This window comes from Hyperolius riggenbachi, chromosome 6, assembly GCF_040937935.1.
Source record: "Hyperolius riggenbachi isolate aHypRig1 chromosome 6, aHypRig1.pri, whole genome shotgun sequence".
In the NCBI taxonomy this organism is placed as follows: domain Eukaryota; kingdom Metazoa; phylum Chordata; class Amphibia; order Anura; family Hyperoliidae; genus Hyperolius; species Hyperolius riggenbachi.
The window spans coordinates 294868523-294887606 of record NC_090651.1 but is presented as its reverse complement, the minus strand read 5'-3'; the positions used below and the strand labels follow the sequence as shown (position 1 = coordinate 294887606).

The following is a 19084-nucleotide window of genomic DNA, read 5'->3' as shown; positions in this document are numbered from 1 at the left end:
CGGATTTCTAACAAATAGCAACCCAGATCATCACAGAACCCCCGCCATGTTTTACAGTTGGGAGAATGCAGTGTGGATGAAATGCTTCTTTCGGCTGTCTCTAAACGTACACTCGGTCGGAGGTCGGAAATAAAGTAAACATTGATTTGTCAGAGATAATTAAATTTTTCCTCTGTTTGAGGGACCAATTCTGGTGGTTTCTACACCACTCTAAACGCTTTGAAACATTTGTCTTTGAGAGCAGAGGTTTTCTAATTGCAGCTGCACAAATCTGGAGGTTTTCTAATTGCAGCTGCACAATTAAAAAAGCTGCAGCTGCACAAATCTGGATTCCGTGGAATCCAGATTTGTGCAGCTCCCGACGAACAGTGGAAACTGGGTTCTGTAGGTGTTCATTCAGCTCTGCAGTGATTTTAGGAGCTGTGGTCTTGCGAGCTTTTCTAACAATTCGATTTAGAGTCCGACGATCTCTCTCAGACAACTTCGACTTTCGGCCACAACTGTGCTTTGCTGAGGACGTTATTCCTTCTCTTTCAAAGGCAGTCATTACTTTTGAGACAGTACCTCTTGAAATGCCTAGCATTCGGGCAGTTTCTGTTACAGTAGCGCCTGCTATACGAGCACCAACAATTTGGCCTCTTTGAAAGTCTGAGAGATTTGCCATTTTTATAAATTATAACCAACTTTGGTTTAAATATCTGTAAAAAAACTATTATTTTAATTAAACATATCAAATAACAAAAATAATAAACAAAAAAATGTAACATATGTCAAGTTTTGATTGCTTAAAACATGTTCAAAGATTATGATGCCAAAATGTTAGGTGTTTTCATTATTTTGTCCAACCCCTGTAGATGTCAATGTTAATTGTGGCTATAGTGGTGCCCAGTGTATAATTAGGGTGCTGGACATAATAACCAAACTCCAGAAGGAAATATCTTAATGGTGCAGATAGCAGGGGAGTTTTGGAATGGAGTTTGACCAAGTAGCCGAACTTGGGATACCAGTGGGAGTAATCGATAGGACGCTCTGGGTTAGGTTATTATGTAGCCAGCATTGGCATGGATAGCGTTAAGTGTAGGTGTGGGGGATTAGTGTTAGATGTACCGTAGGTAGGGGTAGGTTTGTGTTAGGAGTAGGTAGCTGGGCGGGTTAGTGTGAGAGATAGGTTAGTTAGGTAAAGTTGTAATCGAATATTGGTAAATACACTGATATTCTGCTATCAGCATGATTCAGTGCCCAATAGTAGAATATCTGTAATAGTGCAGATATCAGGCATGTCGCATAATTAAATTGTATTTTACATCCAGCAAGGTGGAAAAAATTTCTTAGATGATTTTATTGCTTTTCTCCCTGTGCAATTGCTGTTTTCATGCCACTGGAAAGCAATACTTTCCCGTCAAACAAGAAAGAAAGAATGGTGCTTTTTCGTACTTTTAAAAGTTCTTCATATGTGATAAAGAAAAATCTGCTGTCACCCTTGATTTGCATCCAGCTTTTGATATGGTCAAACCATGAGCCATACATACCTGAAAGAAAAGTTACAGTACAGTTTAGCAAATTAAATGATTGGTGCTCAGTCAATTCTGCATTATCCCTTGATCAATAATACAGTTCGAATCCACTACTGATGATGTGATGTCCCCATCCCCACATTCCTGATTGTTTGCAAACACAGTCTGCACACAGTGGACTTGATTCACAAAACGGTGGACTTTTTGCGCACACAAAGCCCCGCGATTGCGCGATCACGGACATTTGCGTGCGATAACCCAGAATTTTGTGCAGGACTTTGCGCGCGCAAAAGTCCGCGCGGGGCACTTCGCTACCTGTTTACGGTGTGTACGGTGTTTAACAGCACCGTTTTGTGAATCAAGCCCAGTACAAATTCCCTTCAAAGCACTGTTACGCAAGGTGAAAAGTTCACCTGATGCAGTCATTGGATCTTTAAATCCCATTAGATTTGTATTATCAAGGGTCAGGAAAGTGAGAGAAGGTTAGGGTTAAGAGCAGATTAGTGTAAATTAATTCAGTGTTAAGTTCAGGTTAGAAAAATGTGGTCATACACTTATAGATTTGCAGCAGATTCGACCATCAGATCGATTTCTGTCAGATGCCTGTCATGTCCAATCTGACAGGAATCTATCTGATGTGTGCCACACACTAGCAACAGATTTCCAGTAGATTTCAGAATGGAAAAAAATAATTAAAAAAATACTGCTGCGCATCCACCCTGGCGATCTTAATAGAACGCCAGGGTGGTTAATCCCTTTTTAGCCATCTCTGTGATTCGTATATTTTTTCTGAACTGTTACTATTACAGTATATCTTTCACTTAGCTGTTAGTTGCATTTAGTAAACACAGCTGGAAGAATAATTTGTGTCAGTATACATTTTCATTTCAGGCTGCAAATGCAAAATGAAAATAATATTTTGAATGCAAACAGGGGGGTTTACACTACTTAGGTACCAAGGGAGCCTAGGGCTTTGGTTCCCAACTATTCACCCTTGTAATACAGCACCCCCCCCCCCCCCAAAAAAAAAAACGGGCTTTTGTGACTACACATGTTACTGGTGGAATAGTCATGGTAACTGTTGTCATGAGTGGAATCCTGGAGACCATACTTTTTATATAAGATGGGTGGTTGCAGGCGAACTTTGGGTTGCAGGCGAACTTTCCCAGAAGTTCGGTTCGCCCCCATAGTGCACCATTAGGGTCAACTTTGACCCTCTACATCACAGTCAGCAGGCCCGTTGTAGCCAATCAGGCTACACTATCTCCTGGAGCCACTCCACCCCTTATATAAGGCAGGCAGCGCCGGCCATTATAGTCATTCATGTCCCTGTAGTAATTAGTGAAGGGAAAGCTGCTGGTAGACTCTCATAGGGAAAGATTCGTTAGGCTCTTGTAAGCTTGTTTCTGGCCTCCCTCCTCTCTGCAGAGTGGCGCAGCGGAAGTGTGCTGGGCCCATAACCCAGAGGTTGATGGATTGAAACCATCCTCTGCTAGGCATGATTTCATTTTTGCACCTCGCTTTTTCGCATGGGCAAAATGGTTTCCATAGCTCTGTAAGAGAAAGTGTAATAAGGGCCCTGCCGTAACATAGATATTACGGTAGCTAAGACTACTCCTGGGCCTTTCTTGTAGTTGAAGAGATGAGTGAAATGGCTGGCTTCAGCCTGTAATGTTAGTTGACCTGGGTTCGATTTCCGGCCAATGGTGGTATAGTGGTGAGCATATAGCTGCCTTCCAAGCAGTTGACCTGGGTTTGATTCCTGGCCAATGTATGTGAGCTTGCTTTTGACAGCCTACAAATCTCTGGAAGACAAATTCAGAGGAAGAGGGAGGAGGGAGGAAGAATTACAATCCCTGATTGATGTATACACATGCAGTAGTTTAGGCCTGCAATTTAGCATTGAATGTGATTTCTGCCCTTAAAACGCTGCTTTGTGTCAAGTCCAGATTTTTCCCCGGGACTTTATGCATCTATCCCCCTCATCCATGCCCCCCTCCAGGTGTTAGACCCCTTGAAACATCTTTTCCATCACTTTTGTGGGCAGCATAATTTTTTCTAGTTTTCAAAGTTCGCCTCCCCATTGAAGTCTATTGCGGTTCGCGAACGTTCGCAAGTTCGCAAACGTTTGCAGAGGTTCGCGAACCTAAAATCGGAGGTTTGGGCCATCTCTATCAAGGACTAGGGTTGGTCGGAAATGCTGATTCCGATAAGTGACTTTCCGATTTCCGCAGAATTCAGCTAAAATCTGAATTTCCCATTTCTGAATTTCTGTTTTTCATAGAATTGATTTTTTATTTTTTTTTTATAAAGTTAGGTAATTTTTTTAAAAAGTTATTTTTGCAGAATCTGTTATATTTTGCGGATGTGCGATATTATGTGTACAACCGTGGTGTACTTCCAAAATCTCTGTTTGGCCTAGTTATTCTGAGCCTTATGATTGGCCTAAAATGTCTGTGTTTTTCCAATTCAGGCAGTACAACACTGATTCTCTGATTGGCCCAATACTTCCAATACTTCCAAGTCTTGTGATTAACCTAAAATTACCAAGTCTCGGTAATGTGACATCATACGGAATTGGAATTCCGATTTTTGACTTCGATTTCCGATAATCGATTTCCTAATGCTGGTTTCTGGAAATTTTATGCTCTGGTATTCAGAAACTCATCCCTACCAAGGACATGGGGCTTGCTCCACTAGCAGGGGAAAGATGTGTGAACATTTAAGGAGCAACATTAAAGTATTGTTGGGAATCCCATGATTTTTAGTTGTGCCCCTGGAATTTTTCCAGGAAATTGTAAATATAGACAGACATAAAATTAACAGTACCAGCAGTCTCTGGCCCCTTAAGGACCACAGATCGCTGGTACCACAAAAAGGTACTTACCAATGATTCACCACACAGACCTGTCATTCCCACCGGTAACACCATTCTTCCATCGCCACAGGTGCCTCTCTCTGCCGTACCTATGATGGCAGAGCTGTGTGAGCAGCTCTGCCCACTGCTCCACTGCCCTGAAAGCTGCTTTCATTGGCTCCTGATGCTGTCCATCAATGGGGTTGGCTCAGAGTGATCACGCGGTCAGGAACCAATGAAATCGGCTCCTGACCGGCTCACAGAGCTCATATAGATGGCAGTGTGAGTGAGTTGCGGCGGTGGGAGAGTGGGGAGAGCAGTGCGATTGGTGAGAGTGGCATCGATTTTTCAAATCTACATCCTGTCAGAGCCCCGCAGCCACAAGAAGGAAGATTTCAATCACACTGGTCAAAAAGCGGTTAAAGATGAAGCGAGGGGAAGAACTTTAACATTTATTACTGATTTTGCTGACAAACTCACCCTTTCCCTGCAAAAAATAATCGATGGAGTCTTGAAAATTGTTGTTTGCTTTGAAGAAGGAGAGAGTTTTAACGAAATAGAACAAAGACACAATGATGTCTTTGGGGTTTCTAATGGTGTAGATGATCTGAGGAGTACAAAACATAAAAAAAGGATAAAAAGGATGATATATATTTTTCACACACTGCAGTGTGAGCAGTTATAAGCAGATCAGCTGATTAGGGGCATGCAGAGGATCCTTAAGAGGGTGGTGCTCAAATTTAAAAAAAAAAGTGGGCCCCAAATCAATTTTGATAAAATTTGTATGTATTTCCCTGTTACTATATAGCTGTATTGGGCAGTCGTTGCCCCCTATGCCCTTCCTGTGATAAGTGTCCCCTCCAAACCTTCTGTATAGCAGTATAAGCCAGTCTTTTTGCATCACCACCAGTTTGTAAAATCTTTCCTTTCTCTGATTTGTCTTCTGAAATTTATCACAGGTAGCGACATCTTTAGATCTGCCAGGTGAACAGTGCAGAAAGTTTGTTACTGAGAGCTCTATGGACAGAGGGACAGCAATTCCTAGAAGGATCGGCACCACACAAAGAGTTGTATTTATAAGCTCTTAAATCTTTATTGCATAAAAAATAGACAAGGCAGAGGCAGCCCGCTGTTTCGGCTCAAAGTGGCCTTTCTCAAGTTGCCAAAGTAGTCAAATGCATATACACACATTTCCCCTGCTTATATAGCTCTAGCCACACCCCCTTGGGGAGTTACCAACCAGGTATGCAAGTGTGAGCGGAAGCCAGGCAGACCTGATGGGAGACTAAGTTACAAAAGAAACTACCAATCAAAACCAGTTTCCCAACTCACCAATCAGGAGATCCCTCTCATCTAGTCACCGCCAGTTTGCTAACTCATCGCATAGTCTAATGCGCATCACGCTCCTGTATTTAGTGTCGCTGACACACTGCTCGGCAACACTAAATACTAACCGGGGCATGTACCCCATGCCATATGTGCAATAGTGTGATTCGCGGCCAGCAGTTTTGTCATCCCACCACAGGTAAAGTTTTTGACATCCGGAGTCGCTATACTTGCGACTCCAGGTATGTGGTAGCTTCTTTTGTAACTTAGTCTCTGTAACGATCAGTGTAACACAGAGAGGATCTGATTACCGGTGATCTGCAGTATCACCGAGAATGCAGATATATACCCGATTATTGATGATCTGCAGTATCACCGATAATCAGATATATCTCTAACCTCTGGACACCTGAGTAATATAAGTGTTTGGTGCAACCGTATACTTTGAAGAGAGCACCCGAGTAGAGGGTGCTAGGCAGTACGAGATACTGCTTAGAGAACAGGTTCCTTCCACTGGTCTGATGCTCCCCAAGGGGCGGAGCCAGGCTGAGAGTGGGAAGGATCAGAGAGTGAGTGACACCAAAGGTGAAGTGTCACTGACAGGACTGGAAACTATCTCCCAACAGGGAAGATAGTTCTCGAGGTCGGACAGGCCAGGTCGTTAACACACAGACAGATAAAGTACAGAAACAGGACACAGATGCGGAATCCTAAGACTAGCAGAGTTTGGCAACAGAGTATCAGATATAGCGAAGTACCTAATCAGAGATCAGAAGAGTGGTCAGGAAAGCAGAAGGTCATAACAAATAATCGACAATGCCTAGACTTGGGTGTGAGCTCCTAGATCATCAACACCCCGGAACTGGTCTAGAAAATAACACAGATGTTAACAGGATTCCTAGACTAAGGTGTGAGCTCCTTGGTCATCAACACCTTGGAAACTGGTCTAACAAATAACTTAGATAGTAACACAGTTAATAACAGGATTCCTAGACTAAGGTGTGAGCTCCTTGGTCATCAACACCTTGGAAACTGGTCTAGCAAATAACACAGATACTGACAAAAGGTCTGAGTGCTACCACGTAGTGATCGCAACGGCAGACAACCAGCAAATGCCCAGCCACCAGTATATATAGTTCAGCGCTCTCCAGCGCCTCCCCCAAGTGCTGGACCAATGGCAACCGTTTCTGGCGTCAGCTGACCAGCTTGGTCAGCTGATCCCCCACTGACTGACATAAAGCTCTTCCTCCCAGCGCGCGCGCGCGTCCACCTAAACCTATGTGGACTACAGCTCCCAGCCATACCAGAACTTTGTTGTGAAATGCCCGCTGCGCTGCACGCGGAATCCGCCGCCATTCCACCAGCGCATGCGGCGGTTCCTCCGCGTTCAGGCAGACACAAAGACGAGTGAGCAGTTGCATCAGCTGCCGCGCTGGACGCGGAACCCGCCGCCCTGCTAGAGGTGCATGCGGCGGTGCTTCCGCGTTTTCTCACAGTCTCCCATCAGGTCCACCTGGGTTCCGCTCACACTTGCATACCTGGTTGGTAACTCCCCAAGGGGGTGTGGCTAGAGCTATATAAGCAGGGGAAATGTGTGTGTGTGTGTGTATGCATTTGACTACTTCGGCAACTTGAGAAAGGCCACTTTAGGCCGAAACAGCGGGCTGTCGCTACCTTGTCTATTTTTTATGCAATAAAGATTTAAGAGCTTATAAATGCAACTCTTTTTTGTGTGGTGCCGATCCTTCCAGGAATTGCTGTATTTTTGCTCCTTGTGGTATAGGGACCAGGATCTTGGCACACACGTGAAATTTTTTTGAGCCTGGTGGGTGCTCCTGAGTGCATGTTTGGATGGACAGAGGGACATACAGTATTGCTTGCTTGACAATTGGACAAAGCCATTATTTCCCACAATGCAATGAGGTTCACAGGCAGCAAACTGTCAGGACCTTGGTCATGACATCACACTGTGGTAGGGGTTTCACCACAACATTAGCCATACAGACCCTCACCCCCTTCACGATGATCTGTTCAAGAAAAGGTAAAGATTTCTCATGGGAAAGGCGGTATGGGCTAGTTAATGGGATGAAGTTCAATCCTTTAAGTATGGTACTTACTTTTGCTTTAGATGTTGAAAAAGATTTAGCAAACAAATGATATGGTAGATGGGAAGTAATGAACCTTGGATGAGTGAGTTTGGCAACTTGATCCTTAAAAGTAATAGCTTCACACCACGGTGACCGCTGATTGATTGGTACAGTCTGACTTATTGTGGCATCCCCATTATGTTTAATTAAATTCAATATCTCTATCATCCAGTTAGTACCTAGAAAAAAAAATCAACAAAACTAATTGTACAAAAAGTTCTATTTACTCAAATAGTTTAATAAATGACGGTGTATGCATACTATAGGTCAGTGATGGCTAACCTTGGCACTCCAGCTGTGGTGGAACTACAAGTCCCATGAGGCATTGCAGTACTCTGTCAGCTCTAAGCATAACCCGGGGAGGCAGAGGCATGATGGGATTTGTAGTTTTGTCACAGCTGGAGTGCCAAGGTTAGCCATCACTGCTATAGGTGGTTTCAATTAGGAGGGTACCATTTATTGGCTAACTTAAAAGTAAAAGCGTAAGCTATCAGCTAATAAACCTTCTTCAGACTCGTTTAAAGGAGTTCTGTTACGGGGTTATTAAGGAGGAAAACAGACACTTACCTTGGGCGTCTATCAGCCCCCTGCAGCGGTAATGTCCCACGGCGGCGTCCTCCCATCTGCCGTTCTCCGCCGCCGGCCCCGGTCTAGCGCGGCATGGAATCCAACTGCGGCTGCGCTACAGTGGCCGCGCACCCGCTCGCTTCCGCCTGCGTCATCGGAAGCTTACTGTGCAAGCGCAGTACAAGGCTCCGTTGTACTGCGCCTGCGCAGTAAGTCTCAGATGACGCGAGCGGAGGCGCGGCAACGCGCATTATTCGTCTGTGTGACAGCCGAATAATAGCCCGGTGCCGGCTGCGGGGAACGGCGGATGGGAGGAGGACGGCGTGGGACATTACCACTGCAGGTGGCTGATAGAAGCCCCAGGTAAGTGGCAGTTTTTCTCCTCAGGAACCCCCACAGAACCCCTTTAATGTATGCATACTGGAATAGAATCTGAAGAAGGCTTACTAGCCAAAAGCTTACTTTCAAAGCTTACTCTTTTTCTTTTAAGTTAGCCAATAAATGCTATCATCCGGATTCAAAACTTCCTGCTTTTGCTGATAGGTAACACAGTACAATGCTCCACTGCTACTACTGTACGGTGTTTCAGTCAGCGGAAAGAGGTGCGAGTGTGGGAAGCAGAAGGAAAAAAGGGCAAGAAAGAAACAGGTTTCTCATATTTGCCAGCTGACTATTTTGGTATGGAAGGTGGTGTCAGGGGCTCAAAGGGGATAGCAGCAAGGAAACTGCCTTAGTTTTTTTGTAGGTAATCTAACTCTAAAGGAAAACTCTGTCTTATATGCAGAACAGAAATCTCAGTCTGCAATATTCAAGTTTGATCTTTATAATGCAAGTTTGTGGAAGTATGACATTTCCCTATCAAAGGACTGTACTGGCCAAGTAGCCCCTATCATGGGTAACATTGTGTCAAGCACCCCTTTGGCACATAAACCGTATATTTGCAAACACTCCAAACTAAGTACAAGAGAAATGTATCAGAATAACACATGTCCTTGACGACAGGCTCTATATGTACAGTATTAAAAGTAATGTATTAAAAAGAACTATAATAGTTCTGACATGTATTGTATACATAGGCCTCAATTCACGGAGCATTATCAAACGTTTATGAAACACTTTATCAAACGTTTGATAATTTACCTCATGGGTAAAATCTTATTTTAAATTCACTAAGGTGTTATATATTTATCGAATGTTTTACCGATAAAACGTTCAACAAATATATAACACCTTAGTGAGATTATACCCATGAGGTAAATTATCAAACGTTTGATAAAGTGTTTGATAAACGTTTGATAATGCTCCGTGAATTGAGGCCATAGACACAGCACCCTGACCACCCATTGGCTGGATCTGTCACTTGTACAAAGGGGTATAGAGGAGGTCCTAATTGATCCCCTACCTCCTCTATATACAGTATACTGTCCAGGGAGTGGTGATACCATTCCCCGACCCCTAGTGACTACTATCCACAATCTTATGAGCTGGATGAACAGAGAGGTAGTATAAGTAGTTCCTCACAAATGCTAATGCATTGTTGCATAGGAGGCTTTTCTACACAGCCTCCTGTCTGCTCATGGTCAGTTTTGCACATACAAATCCTGTAAAACGAAACTAAGTGTCATGTTCGTTTTAACGTTTAATATGACGTCCTCATGGTGTTCTTCATATGATGTAGATATGTATAAATATCTCATGAGTATTCCCCTTCCCCTTGTGGCCTTCCCCCCTTCTGTATTGGTATCCTCCCTGTTACAGATGTCTTAAAGTGGAATGAAACCCAGCTTTTCTTCTTTGCTCTAAAAGATTATTTACAGCATATAATATACTAGCACATTTTTTTTCTAGTAAATCCGCATTCAAAGGGTTAAATCACAAGACTGACTTTTTTCCTGCAGGGGCAGCTGCACCCCAACTTTTGGTAACCTTATCTTGTGTTTACATTCTTCACTTGAAAGTAAACATTCACTGACTGTGCAGAAACTTCTGCTAATGAGTCCTGAACCGCAACACTGCTCAGAAATCATTACTGGGTGTATTTACAAGAAACACAAAAGCAAATATGATAATTGTATGGGTTATAAAAAGTAGGAAAACACATTTTTGTTGAAAATTTTGTCAGAGTTTAAAACCGCCTTAATGTGATCCATGGCATGGAATCAGCAACACACATACCAGTAAACTAATACATAGAATGAGGGTTTAACTGGTCTGTGACAAATCCGAAGATGGGCGGCTGCGTAGAGTGTATGCGCACACTCACGCATGCGTGGTGTGGAGTCGCCCATCTTCGGGAAGCACTCGGGGACATATTCTGTTAAAATAACGTTTCAGAACTTTGCAATTGAAAAGGTAGCAAAAAAAAGATGAATAAGTTTCGTAGTGTGCAGAAAGATAAATAAGAAAAAGTTGGGGACAGAGGAACGGCAGTGAAACATGTCCTATTTTTTTCTTTTTTCTATGTACCGTATACTTTCATTTTTCTATATACCTTATTTTTTGCCTTATAAGACACACTTTTTCACCCCCCAAAAGTGGGGGGGGAAAGTCCCTGAGATTTTTGGATCGATTGCTAAAAATTTGCATTTTTGCAATCACGTACGTGTTTAGTTGATCGCAACATGAAAATGCATGGAAAAGGGGCAGTTTTTAAGGTGTGTCTTATAAGGTGAAAAAGTACATGATAACAAAATAAAAAAACGTCTTCAGCATGGTGGCCTATTGGAGCTGTTGTTTCAGTTGTGCAACCTGAAAAAGCAGAAAGCATTGGTGAAGAAGGGAGAGTACAACTAGAGATGAGCCGAAATTTTCGAAATTTCGAACTGCTTTTATTACGAATGCGAAATTTAACATTACGACCCAAATTCGTAATTTCGTAATTAATTTTCAAATCGAAATTTCACTCCCGTAATGACGAATTTCGTGTCTCTAACCGAAATTTTACTTTTTCAGGTTTGTAAGGGTTTCTATCCCTCTAGATGCCTAAAATGAATAGCACAGCCAGCTCTCTCTCTCTCTCTCTCTCTCTCTCTCTCTCTCCAGAGATCTGTAGTATTTCAAAACCATATTCACATTCATGACATGTCCAGGGATCAAACCCAGGCCAACCACATGGAAGACAGCTATGCTCACCACCATACCACCAAACACACACTAAATAGACTGCTAACCTAAATCTTACTTGTAGACAGTCATATGAGACACATGCTGGGTGCAGGGCTTTGTGATTGGACCATGGACCATGCGATAGAGTGAGGTGCAAAAATGAAATCATGCCTAGCAGAGGATGGTTTCACAATGCTAAATGCTAGGCTGGCTGTGGTGCAATTGGTTAGTGCGTCTGGCTGGTAACAGCAAGGTTACAGGTTCGATTCCATCCAGGCATGTCTTTTCCTTTTGCGTTCAACAGTTGTCCAAACAGAGCCAACAGAGCCCCAGATAGCCATGTAGAGTTAGGTCACAGCTAGCCTGGCTGTGGTGCAATCGGTTAGTGTGTCTGGCTGGTAACAGCAAGGTTACAGGTTCGATTCCATCCAGGCATGTCTTTTCCTTTTGAGTTCAACAGTTGTCCAAACACCGAGCACAAAGTTTTGCATGCGTAAAGTTTTACGCACGCAAAATACCCCATGGGGTTCAATGGCGCAGCGCGCGCACGCAAAAGGAAAAGACATGCCTGGATGGAATCAAACCTGTAACCTTGCTGTTACCAGCCAGACACACTAACCAATTGCACCACAGCCAGGCTAGCTGTGACCTAACTCTACATGGCTATCTGGGGCTCTGTTGGCTCTGTTTGGACAACTGTTGAACGCAAAAGGAAAAGACATGCCTGGATGGAATCGAACCTGTAACCTTGCTGTTACCAGCCAGACACACTAACCAATTGCACCACAGCCAGGCTAGCTGTGACCTAACTCTACATGGCTATCTGGGGCTCTGTTGGCTCTGTTTGGACAACTGTTGAACGCAAAAGGAAAAGACATGCCTGGATGGAATCGAACCTGTAACCTTGCTGTTACCAGCCAGACACACTAACCAATTGCACCACAGCCAGGCTAGCTGTGACCTAACTCTACATGGCTATCTGGGGCTCTGTTGGCTCTGTTTGGACAACTGTTGAACGCAAAAGGAAAAGACATGCCTGGATGGAATCGAACCTATAACCTTGCTGTTACCAGCCAGACACACTAACCAATTGCACCACAGCCAGGCTAGCTGTGACCTAACTCTACATGGCTATCTGGGGCTCTGTTGGCTCTGTTTGGACAACTGTTGAACGCAAAAGGAAAAGACATGCCTGGATGGAATTGAACCTGTAACCTTGCTGTTACCAGCCAGACACACTAACCAATTGCACCACAGCCAGCCTAGCATTTAGCACTGTGAAACCATCCTCTGCTAGGCATGATTTCATTTTTGCACCTCACTCTATCGCATGGTCCAATCACAAAGCCCTGCACCCAGCATGTGTCTCATATGACTGTCTACAAGTAAGATTTAGGTTAGCAGTCTATTTAGTGTGTGTTTGGTGGTATGGTGGTGAGCATAGCTGTCTTCCATGTGGTTGGCCTGGGTTTGATCCCTGGACATGTCATGAATGTGAGTATGGTTTTGAAATACTACTAATCTCTGGAGAGAGAGAGAGAGAGAGAGAGAGAGAGAGAGAGAGAGAGAGAGAGAGAGAGAGAGAGAGAGAGAGAGAGAGAGAGAGAGGGAGGAGGAGGAGGAGGAGGAGGAGGAGGAGGAGGAGGAGGAGGAGGAGGAGGAGGAGGAGGAGGAGGAGGAGGAGGAGGAGGAGGAGGAGTTGGTTGGTTATTCATTTTAGGCATCTAGAGGGATAGAAACCTTTGCAAACTTTAAAATACTAAATTTCGTAATCGTAATTACGAAAAATTTGTGTAATTTGCAAAAATTACGAAATTTCAATTACTGCTAAAATCGTAATTGTAGTAATTTCGCGAAATTTCGGAAATTCGTAATTAGGTCATTACGCTCATCCCTAAGTACAACTGATGCGGATTACCTGACTTTGGGTAGGTGATATTGAAGACATCATCATCAAAGACTTCAAATTCATTTTCTTCAAAACTGAGACTATCCTCTGAATGAATCTTTGTGGAAAATCGGACACCTTTGTACATAAACTGTTCAAATGACATGTTTACCTGGAAACACAATGAATAAGTGACAAGATGGTACAGGGTATACCGTGAGCAATCTTTAGCAGTGTTAGGATTAATTAACTGAAATAAAATGAACAGCTGTACTGTGCCAAGAAGAGTTAAAGCAAATTGGGTGACAAAGCACCTCAGGCTAAATAACAGAGGAGCACAACAGGGACATGGGCAGTTATCCAATAGAATACCAGTTATTAAGTAACAAATACTAATCAAAGAAAATTCAGTCAGATATATGCATGGGTGTAATATAAATTCTCCTATTCTGTCTCCTATTAGCTTTGTCAGGCAATGCAATCCAGGTAGACCATGACTGGGTCTGACTGGGTACTAAATAGTTCTATAGTACGTTAAGGACAGCAAGCCTATGGGCCCTATGTTCAGGAAAAGTTAAGGAGGCTGGTAGTCAGACAATTTCAGAGCTGAGCTCAGAAAGCTCAGAAAGGATAGGCTAGGTCCAGGAGATAGTTCTGCAGTTGCAACAACTCCTATTCTGTTACTGTATTTGCTTAGCCTTTTCAGACTGATCAACAAGCACAGGAGTTCATCAGATGGCACTTGACCACTCCCTAATTAGTGCTCACTCTCAGTTTGTGCAGGTCAAAGTGAATGAGCAGGACAAGCTAAACAACAGTGATGCTCGGATACCCCCAATCTTTGAATGATCATGAATTCGACTCCACCCACTTACGAATTGACTCATGATCACGAACACAAATAGAAACGGATATCCGACTCTTGTGCATTTTTGAGTCAAATAACTGCAAGTAATCACGAATCACAAGTAGTGATTCATTATTAAAAACCCGCCGACTTTAGTGGTTAATAGCAAAGCCCCCTCACATGCTAGAAACACCAAATTTGCAGGATATCTTAAGAACAGTGGTTAGTTTTTGAGAAAATCGATTCTGAAGTTTCAAAGAAAACGTATACCTTTAAATGCGGTAAATGACAGTTAATGTAGCAAACCTAACGGTAGTTTAAATTTACATATATCAAAAGAAAAAGCAATGAATTTCATGATGGGGGTTTCCAGGGGTACGAACTCCCTGGAAACCCCTCTGGAGCCGCAGTGCTTTGGTCAGGGATCCCTGGCATCCCTGGATAAAGATCCCTGGCATCTTTTCCTATTTTTAAACACTTTTTTTTTAATGTTCAGAGGGTGGGAAATTAAATAAAAAAACAACGAGGGGTCTCCCCCTCCCAAGCCTTTTTAACCCCTTGTCCCCCGTGCAGGCTGGGATCGCGAGAATGCAAAGCCCCGGCCGAGTGGGGCTTCGCACCCTGAGCTTTACCAGCCCGCATGGTCCATGGTATGGGGGGCTCCAGGGGAGAGGGGCGGCCAAGCCTTCCCCTCGCCCTGGGGGTTCATGGTGGCATCTGGGGGTCCCCTTTAAGAAGGGGACACCCAGATGCCCATCCCCCTCCCAGGAGAAATGAGTATAGGGGTACAGAGTACCCCTTACCCATTTCCACAAAGGGTTAAGTGAAATAAAAACACGACGACGAATAAAGTCCTTTATTATTCTAAATTAACCAGAAATACATTTACCTTTAAAAAAATATCCTTGGAAAAGGTCCCACACAAATATCCTCTATCTTGTGACCTTCTTCTATTACATCTTGATTGAAGAGCTCTGCCGCCACCGCCACACACCGCTGCAACAACGCCGACAGCTCTGCTATACTAAGTATAGCAGAGCTCTAAGCAACTTTGAATTTGGCTCCAAGCTCCCCATTGGTCTATTAACAGACTAATGGAGGGCCTTGGAGCCACATTCAAAGATGCTTTAGCTCTACTATACTATGTATAGCAGAGCTGCATCGCTCTTTGTCCTCCGTGGCTCCACTCTCCTCCCCGCTTACCGCACCGATTGCGCCACCTATGCTGTCACCCTGGAGCACCCATAGCACCCTGATGTGCTATCGGTGCTCCAGGGTGAGAGCATAGTTGGGCGCTATTGGTGTGTTGAGCGGGAAGGAGAGTGGAGCTAGGAGCCACGGAGGACAGAAAGCAACGCAGCTCTGCTATACTTAGTGGGGTGTGTGGCGGCAGCGGCCGGCGGTGATCTTCAATCAAGATGTAACAGAAGAAGTTCGCAAGATAGAAGATATTGGTGTGGGAGCTTTTCTGAGGATATTGGTGTAGGAACATGTTTTTTTTAAGGTACTGGTAAGTATTTCTGGTTAATTTAAAACAATAAAGGACTTTTCTCGTTGGTTTTTTTTTTTCATTTAACCCTTTATGGAAATGGGTAAGGGGTACTTTGTACTCCTATACTCATTTCTCCTGGGAGGGGAGGGGGCATCTGGGGGTCCCCTTCTTAAAGGGGTCTCCCAGATGCCACCATAAAATACTCCCCATGGAGTCGGTGACCCCTACCTTCTCCTGGGGCACCGGAAGTGGGGAAGAGCTCCTTATCCATGGATTACTGAAGCTTTTCAGGGGAGAGGGGAAAGCTTGGCTGCCTCTCTCCCCTGGAGCCCCCCATACCATGGACCATGCAGGCTGGTATAGCTCAGGGTGCAAAGCCCCACTCGGCCTAGGCTCTGCATTCTGGCTATCCCAGCCTACTGTAAGGGATTGCTCCTCTCGGCTGCAGTATGGTCTGAGGCGTCGACCGAGGTAGAGTCAGCTGACACTTAGGCAGGGGTTTATGTAATAAATAGTAATATATGATGCTGACCCTGGCTGGGATTGAACCCTGCTTTCTTACATAAGAGGCAGTGCTCTTTACCACTATGCTATAGCTGACACACAGTCAGGATGTTTTCTGGTTACTCAGCTGACATGTATTGCCACTCGTGTCAGCTGATCTCTCTCTCAGCTGATACTTAAACAAGATTAATGCCTGCGTGTAATTGGCTGTTGTGTGCATGTGGCCGGCCACTGATTGGATGCTGTCATTTTTTAAGCCTTGCTGTGACACTTGCATCTTGCCCGTGATAGCTACTAGCTTGCTGGGTGTGCTGTTACCTGCTGTTTATATTGGATTATCTGGACTTTGACCCTGGCTTTGATTACTGGACCTCCCCCTGTCTGCTGCCTGAGCTGACCTCTTGCCTGGAATATCGCGACGACCCTCGCTGCCTGGTTTGATTTCGGAAACGTTCTTTGACTACTCTCTGCCTTGCCCTCCGGTACTGTGATATTTCTGCTTACCCGTGTATGACCCTGGGCTGTTGCTGGACTTTGTTATTCTGTATCCTTGTTTGGCCTGGAAGTTTATTTGCTCACCCTGCATTCAGCTCCAATACCTTGCACACTAAAAGCCTGGGTGTAACCGAAGTCGGGCAGGTGTTCTCTCTTCACCTACCATTCAAGCGGGGCCCCACATAGGGTGAAGTGTGTGGAGTTAGATTGGGGCATTGGAGCTGATTCGTGAGTAGATATCCCTACAGGCCTGACATTATCATGGGCCATACAAAAATAATGGAGGATCTTGTGCCGCAAGTGCTTCACCTTACTGAGGCCGTCAATCAGCTCTCGGAATGGGTATCTGCTCAACAGACTCAATTACTTCAATTGGCCAATGCCTCTTTACAGGATGCTTCATCTGCCTCATCAACTGAGCGCTCAGTTCCTCCTACTCCTTCATCTCAAGTGCTTCTTTCTACTGTTTAAGCGGGGACACGCCACATAGGGTCAAGCGTGTGGAGTTAGCTTGGGGCATTGCAGCTGATTCGTGAGTAGATATCCCTACATGCCTGACACCTACATGGGAGACAAAGGGTTAAAGAGACTCAAGAGGGGGAAAACAATGTCATTTTTTTTTCAAATTTCCCACCCTCTGAACATAAAAAAAAGTATTAAAAAATAGAAAAAGATGCCAGGGATCTTTATACAGCCATATTGCAGATGTATAGCGATCCCTGGCCAAAGCATTGCGGCTCCAAAGGGGTTTCCAGGGGGAAACCTCGTCAGGAAATTCATTGCTCTTTCTTTTGATATATGTAACTTTACACTACTGTTAGATTTGCTACAATAACTGTCATTTACCGCATTTAAATGTATACTTTTTTCCTTTTGAAACTTTAAAATCTATTTTCTCACAAACTATAAGTTCTTTTTGAAAAAAAAAATACTCCTTGTTTCTACTTTTCTTCTTAACATATCTGGCAAATTTGGTGTTTCTAGCATGTAAGGGGGCTTTGCTATTAACCACTAAAGTCGTCAGGTTTTTAATCACGAATACAGACTTGTGATCTCGAGTAACTCGTGATCATGAGTCGGGTAACTAGTGCATTGGTGATCGGCATTCGTGATCGAGAGCACATCACGGATGCCGATTATGAACTCGTGATCGCAAAAAAAAAATCATAACCAGGTTCCAGGAGGCAAATTTGCCACTCTGGTCATTCCAAAGGCCCCGTTCAAACACTTGTAAATGCAAATCCCGATCTCAATTGCCTATCAATTGCGAATGTAATTTTGTATTACTTCTTTTGGTAATTTTTTGGCCATTGCATTTTATGATTCTCGTCCTAGTGAATCAGAATCACAACACAATTGCCGGGAAAATACTGGATGTGGCTTGTTTGCTATGGGTGGTATTTGCAAACGTGCGGCAATCGCTGCAGTAAGAGTAATCACATAGGATTACTTGTGCAGCAGCGCTTTGCTGAACGCCGGCAATCAGCAAAATGCAAATCACAGGCAAGAAGCACCCGAGTGTAAATGGGGACGAAAACATACATTTTATTCTGGAAGGTGGTTCCAGATAAGGTTTGAAATTATTGGATAGTTGCTTCAGAGCTAAGAGATTCAGCCTTGTCAGTTCATAAAGTTTAACATTAACTTTAATATAGTATGTAAACTCTTGACTAACAAGAAGTTACTGTAGGTTAGGTTTGACATCTGATAACCTCTTCTAGTTGCAGTAGGTGAAAGATTATATCCTCTTATATGGAGGTTTAAATCATTTCTAACACATCTGAAATCGACATTTGTATCCACCAAGGGCTCGTACACACGTGCAACTTTTCCGCCCAAGTATCATCCACACTTGTTTGTTGGATGATAGGTTGGGTGTAAGTACACGTGGCAAATGAATAGATGAGCGATTGATAAGAGGCGTTTTGCCCGATCCAACTGGTGGATCAACTGAGCAACCATCGTGCAAGTTGGCCACGTGCATTCAAGTTGTTTGAGTTGGTTTGTTTCGTTGGTCAATGCGTGCATACCTACTGGTCGTGCAAAGTTGTGTGATTCGTCATGTCGGGCGGTTGGTCGTACATTAAGTTGCACTTATGTATGAGCCTTAATTATATTGTGAATGGGAAAATGAAAACTTTTGCCACCGTGGAATGAAAGTTGGAAGAACCTGTTTTAGTATGATCCTGTTTCTGTGTCTGAATCTGATTAGAGTCGGATCTATTGCCTGCCCAAACATTGAGGACAGTCTTCCAATAGTTTACAGCCTGAAGTGTATTGGAAATCATCCAAGTGCTGCTGTCTCCTGCCAAGCCGCCCCCCCCCCCCCCTCCAAGTGTCTG

General features: G+C 43.9%; 1 protein-coding gene across 1 annotated transcript in view; it reads right to left on the bottom strand.

The window, feature by feature from the left end:
• Positions 1-13570, bottom strand: part of LOC137522799 (sulfotransferase 2B1-like) — a 31922-nt gene extending 18352 nt beyond the window's left edge. Inside the window, exons 1-4 of the mRNA XM_068242891.1 lie at positions 13435-13570; positions 7815-8023; positions 4852-4978; positions 1435-1529 (exon numbers count right to left, since the gene is read on the bottom strand). Coding sequence (XP_068098992.1) covers positions 1435-1529; positions 4852-4978; positions 7815-8023; positions 13435-13570 — 567 coding nt within the window. The remainder of the gene's footprint in view (positions 1-1434; positions 1530-4851; positions 4979-7814; positions 8024-13434) is intronic.
• Between the last annotated feature and the right edge of the window lie 5514 nt (positions 13571-19084).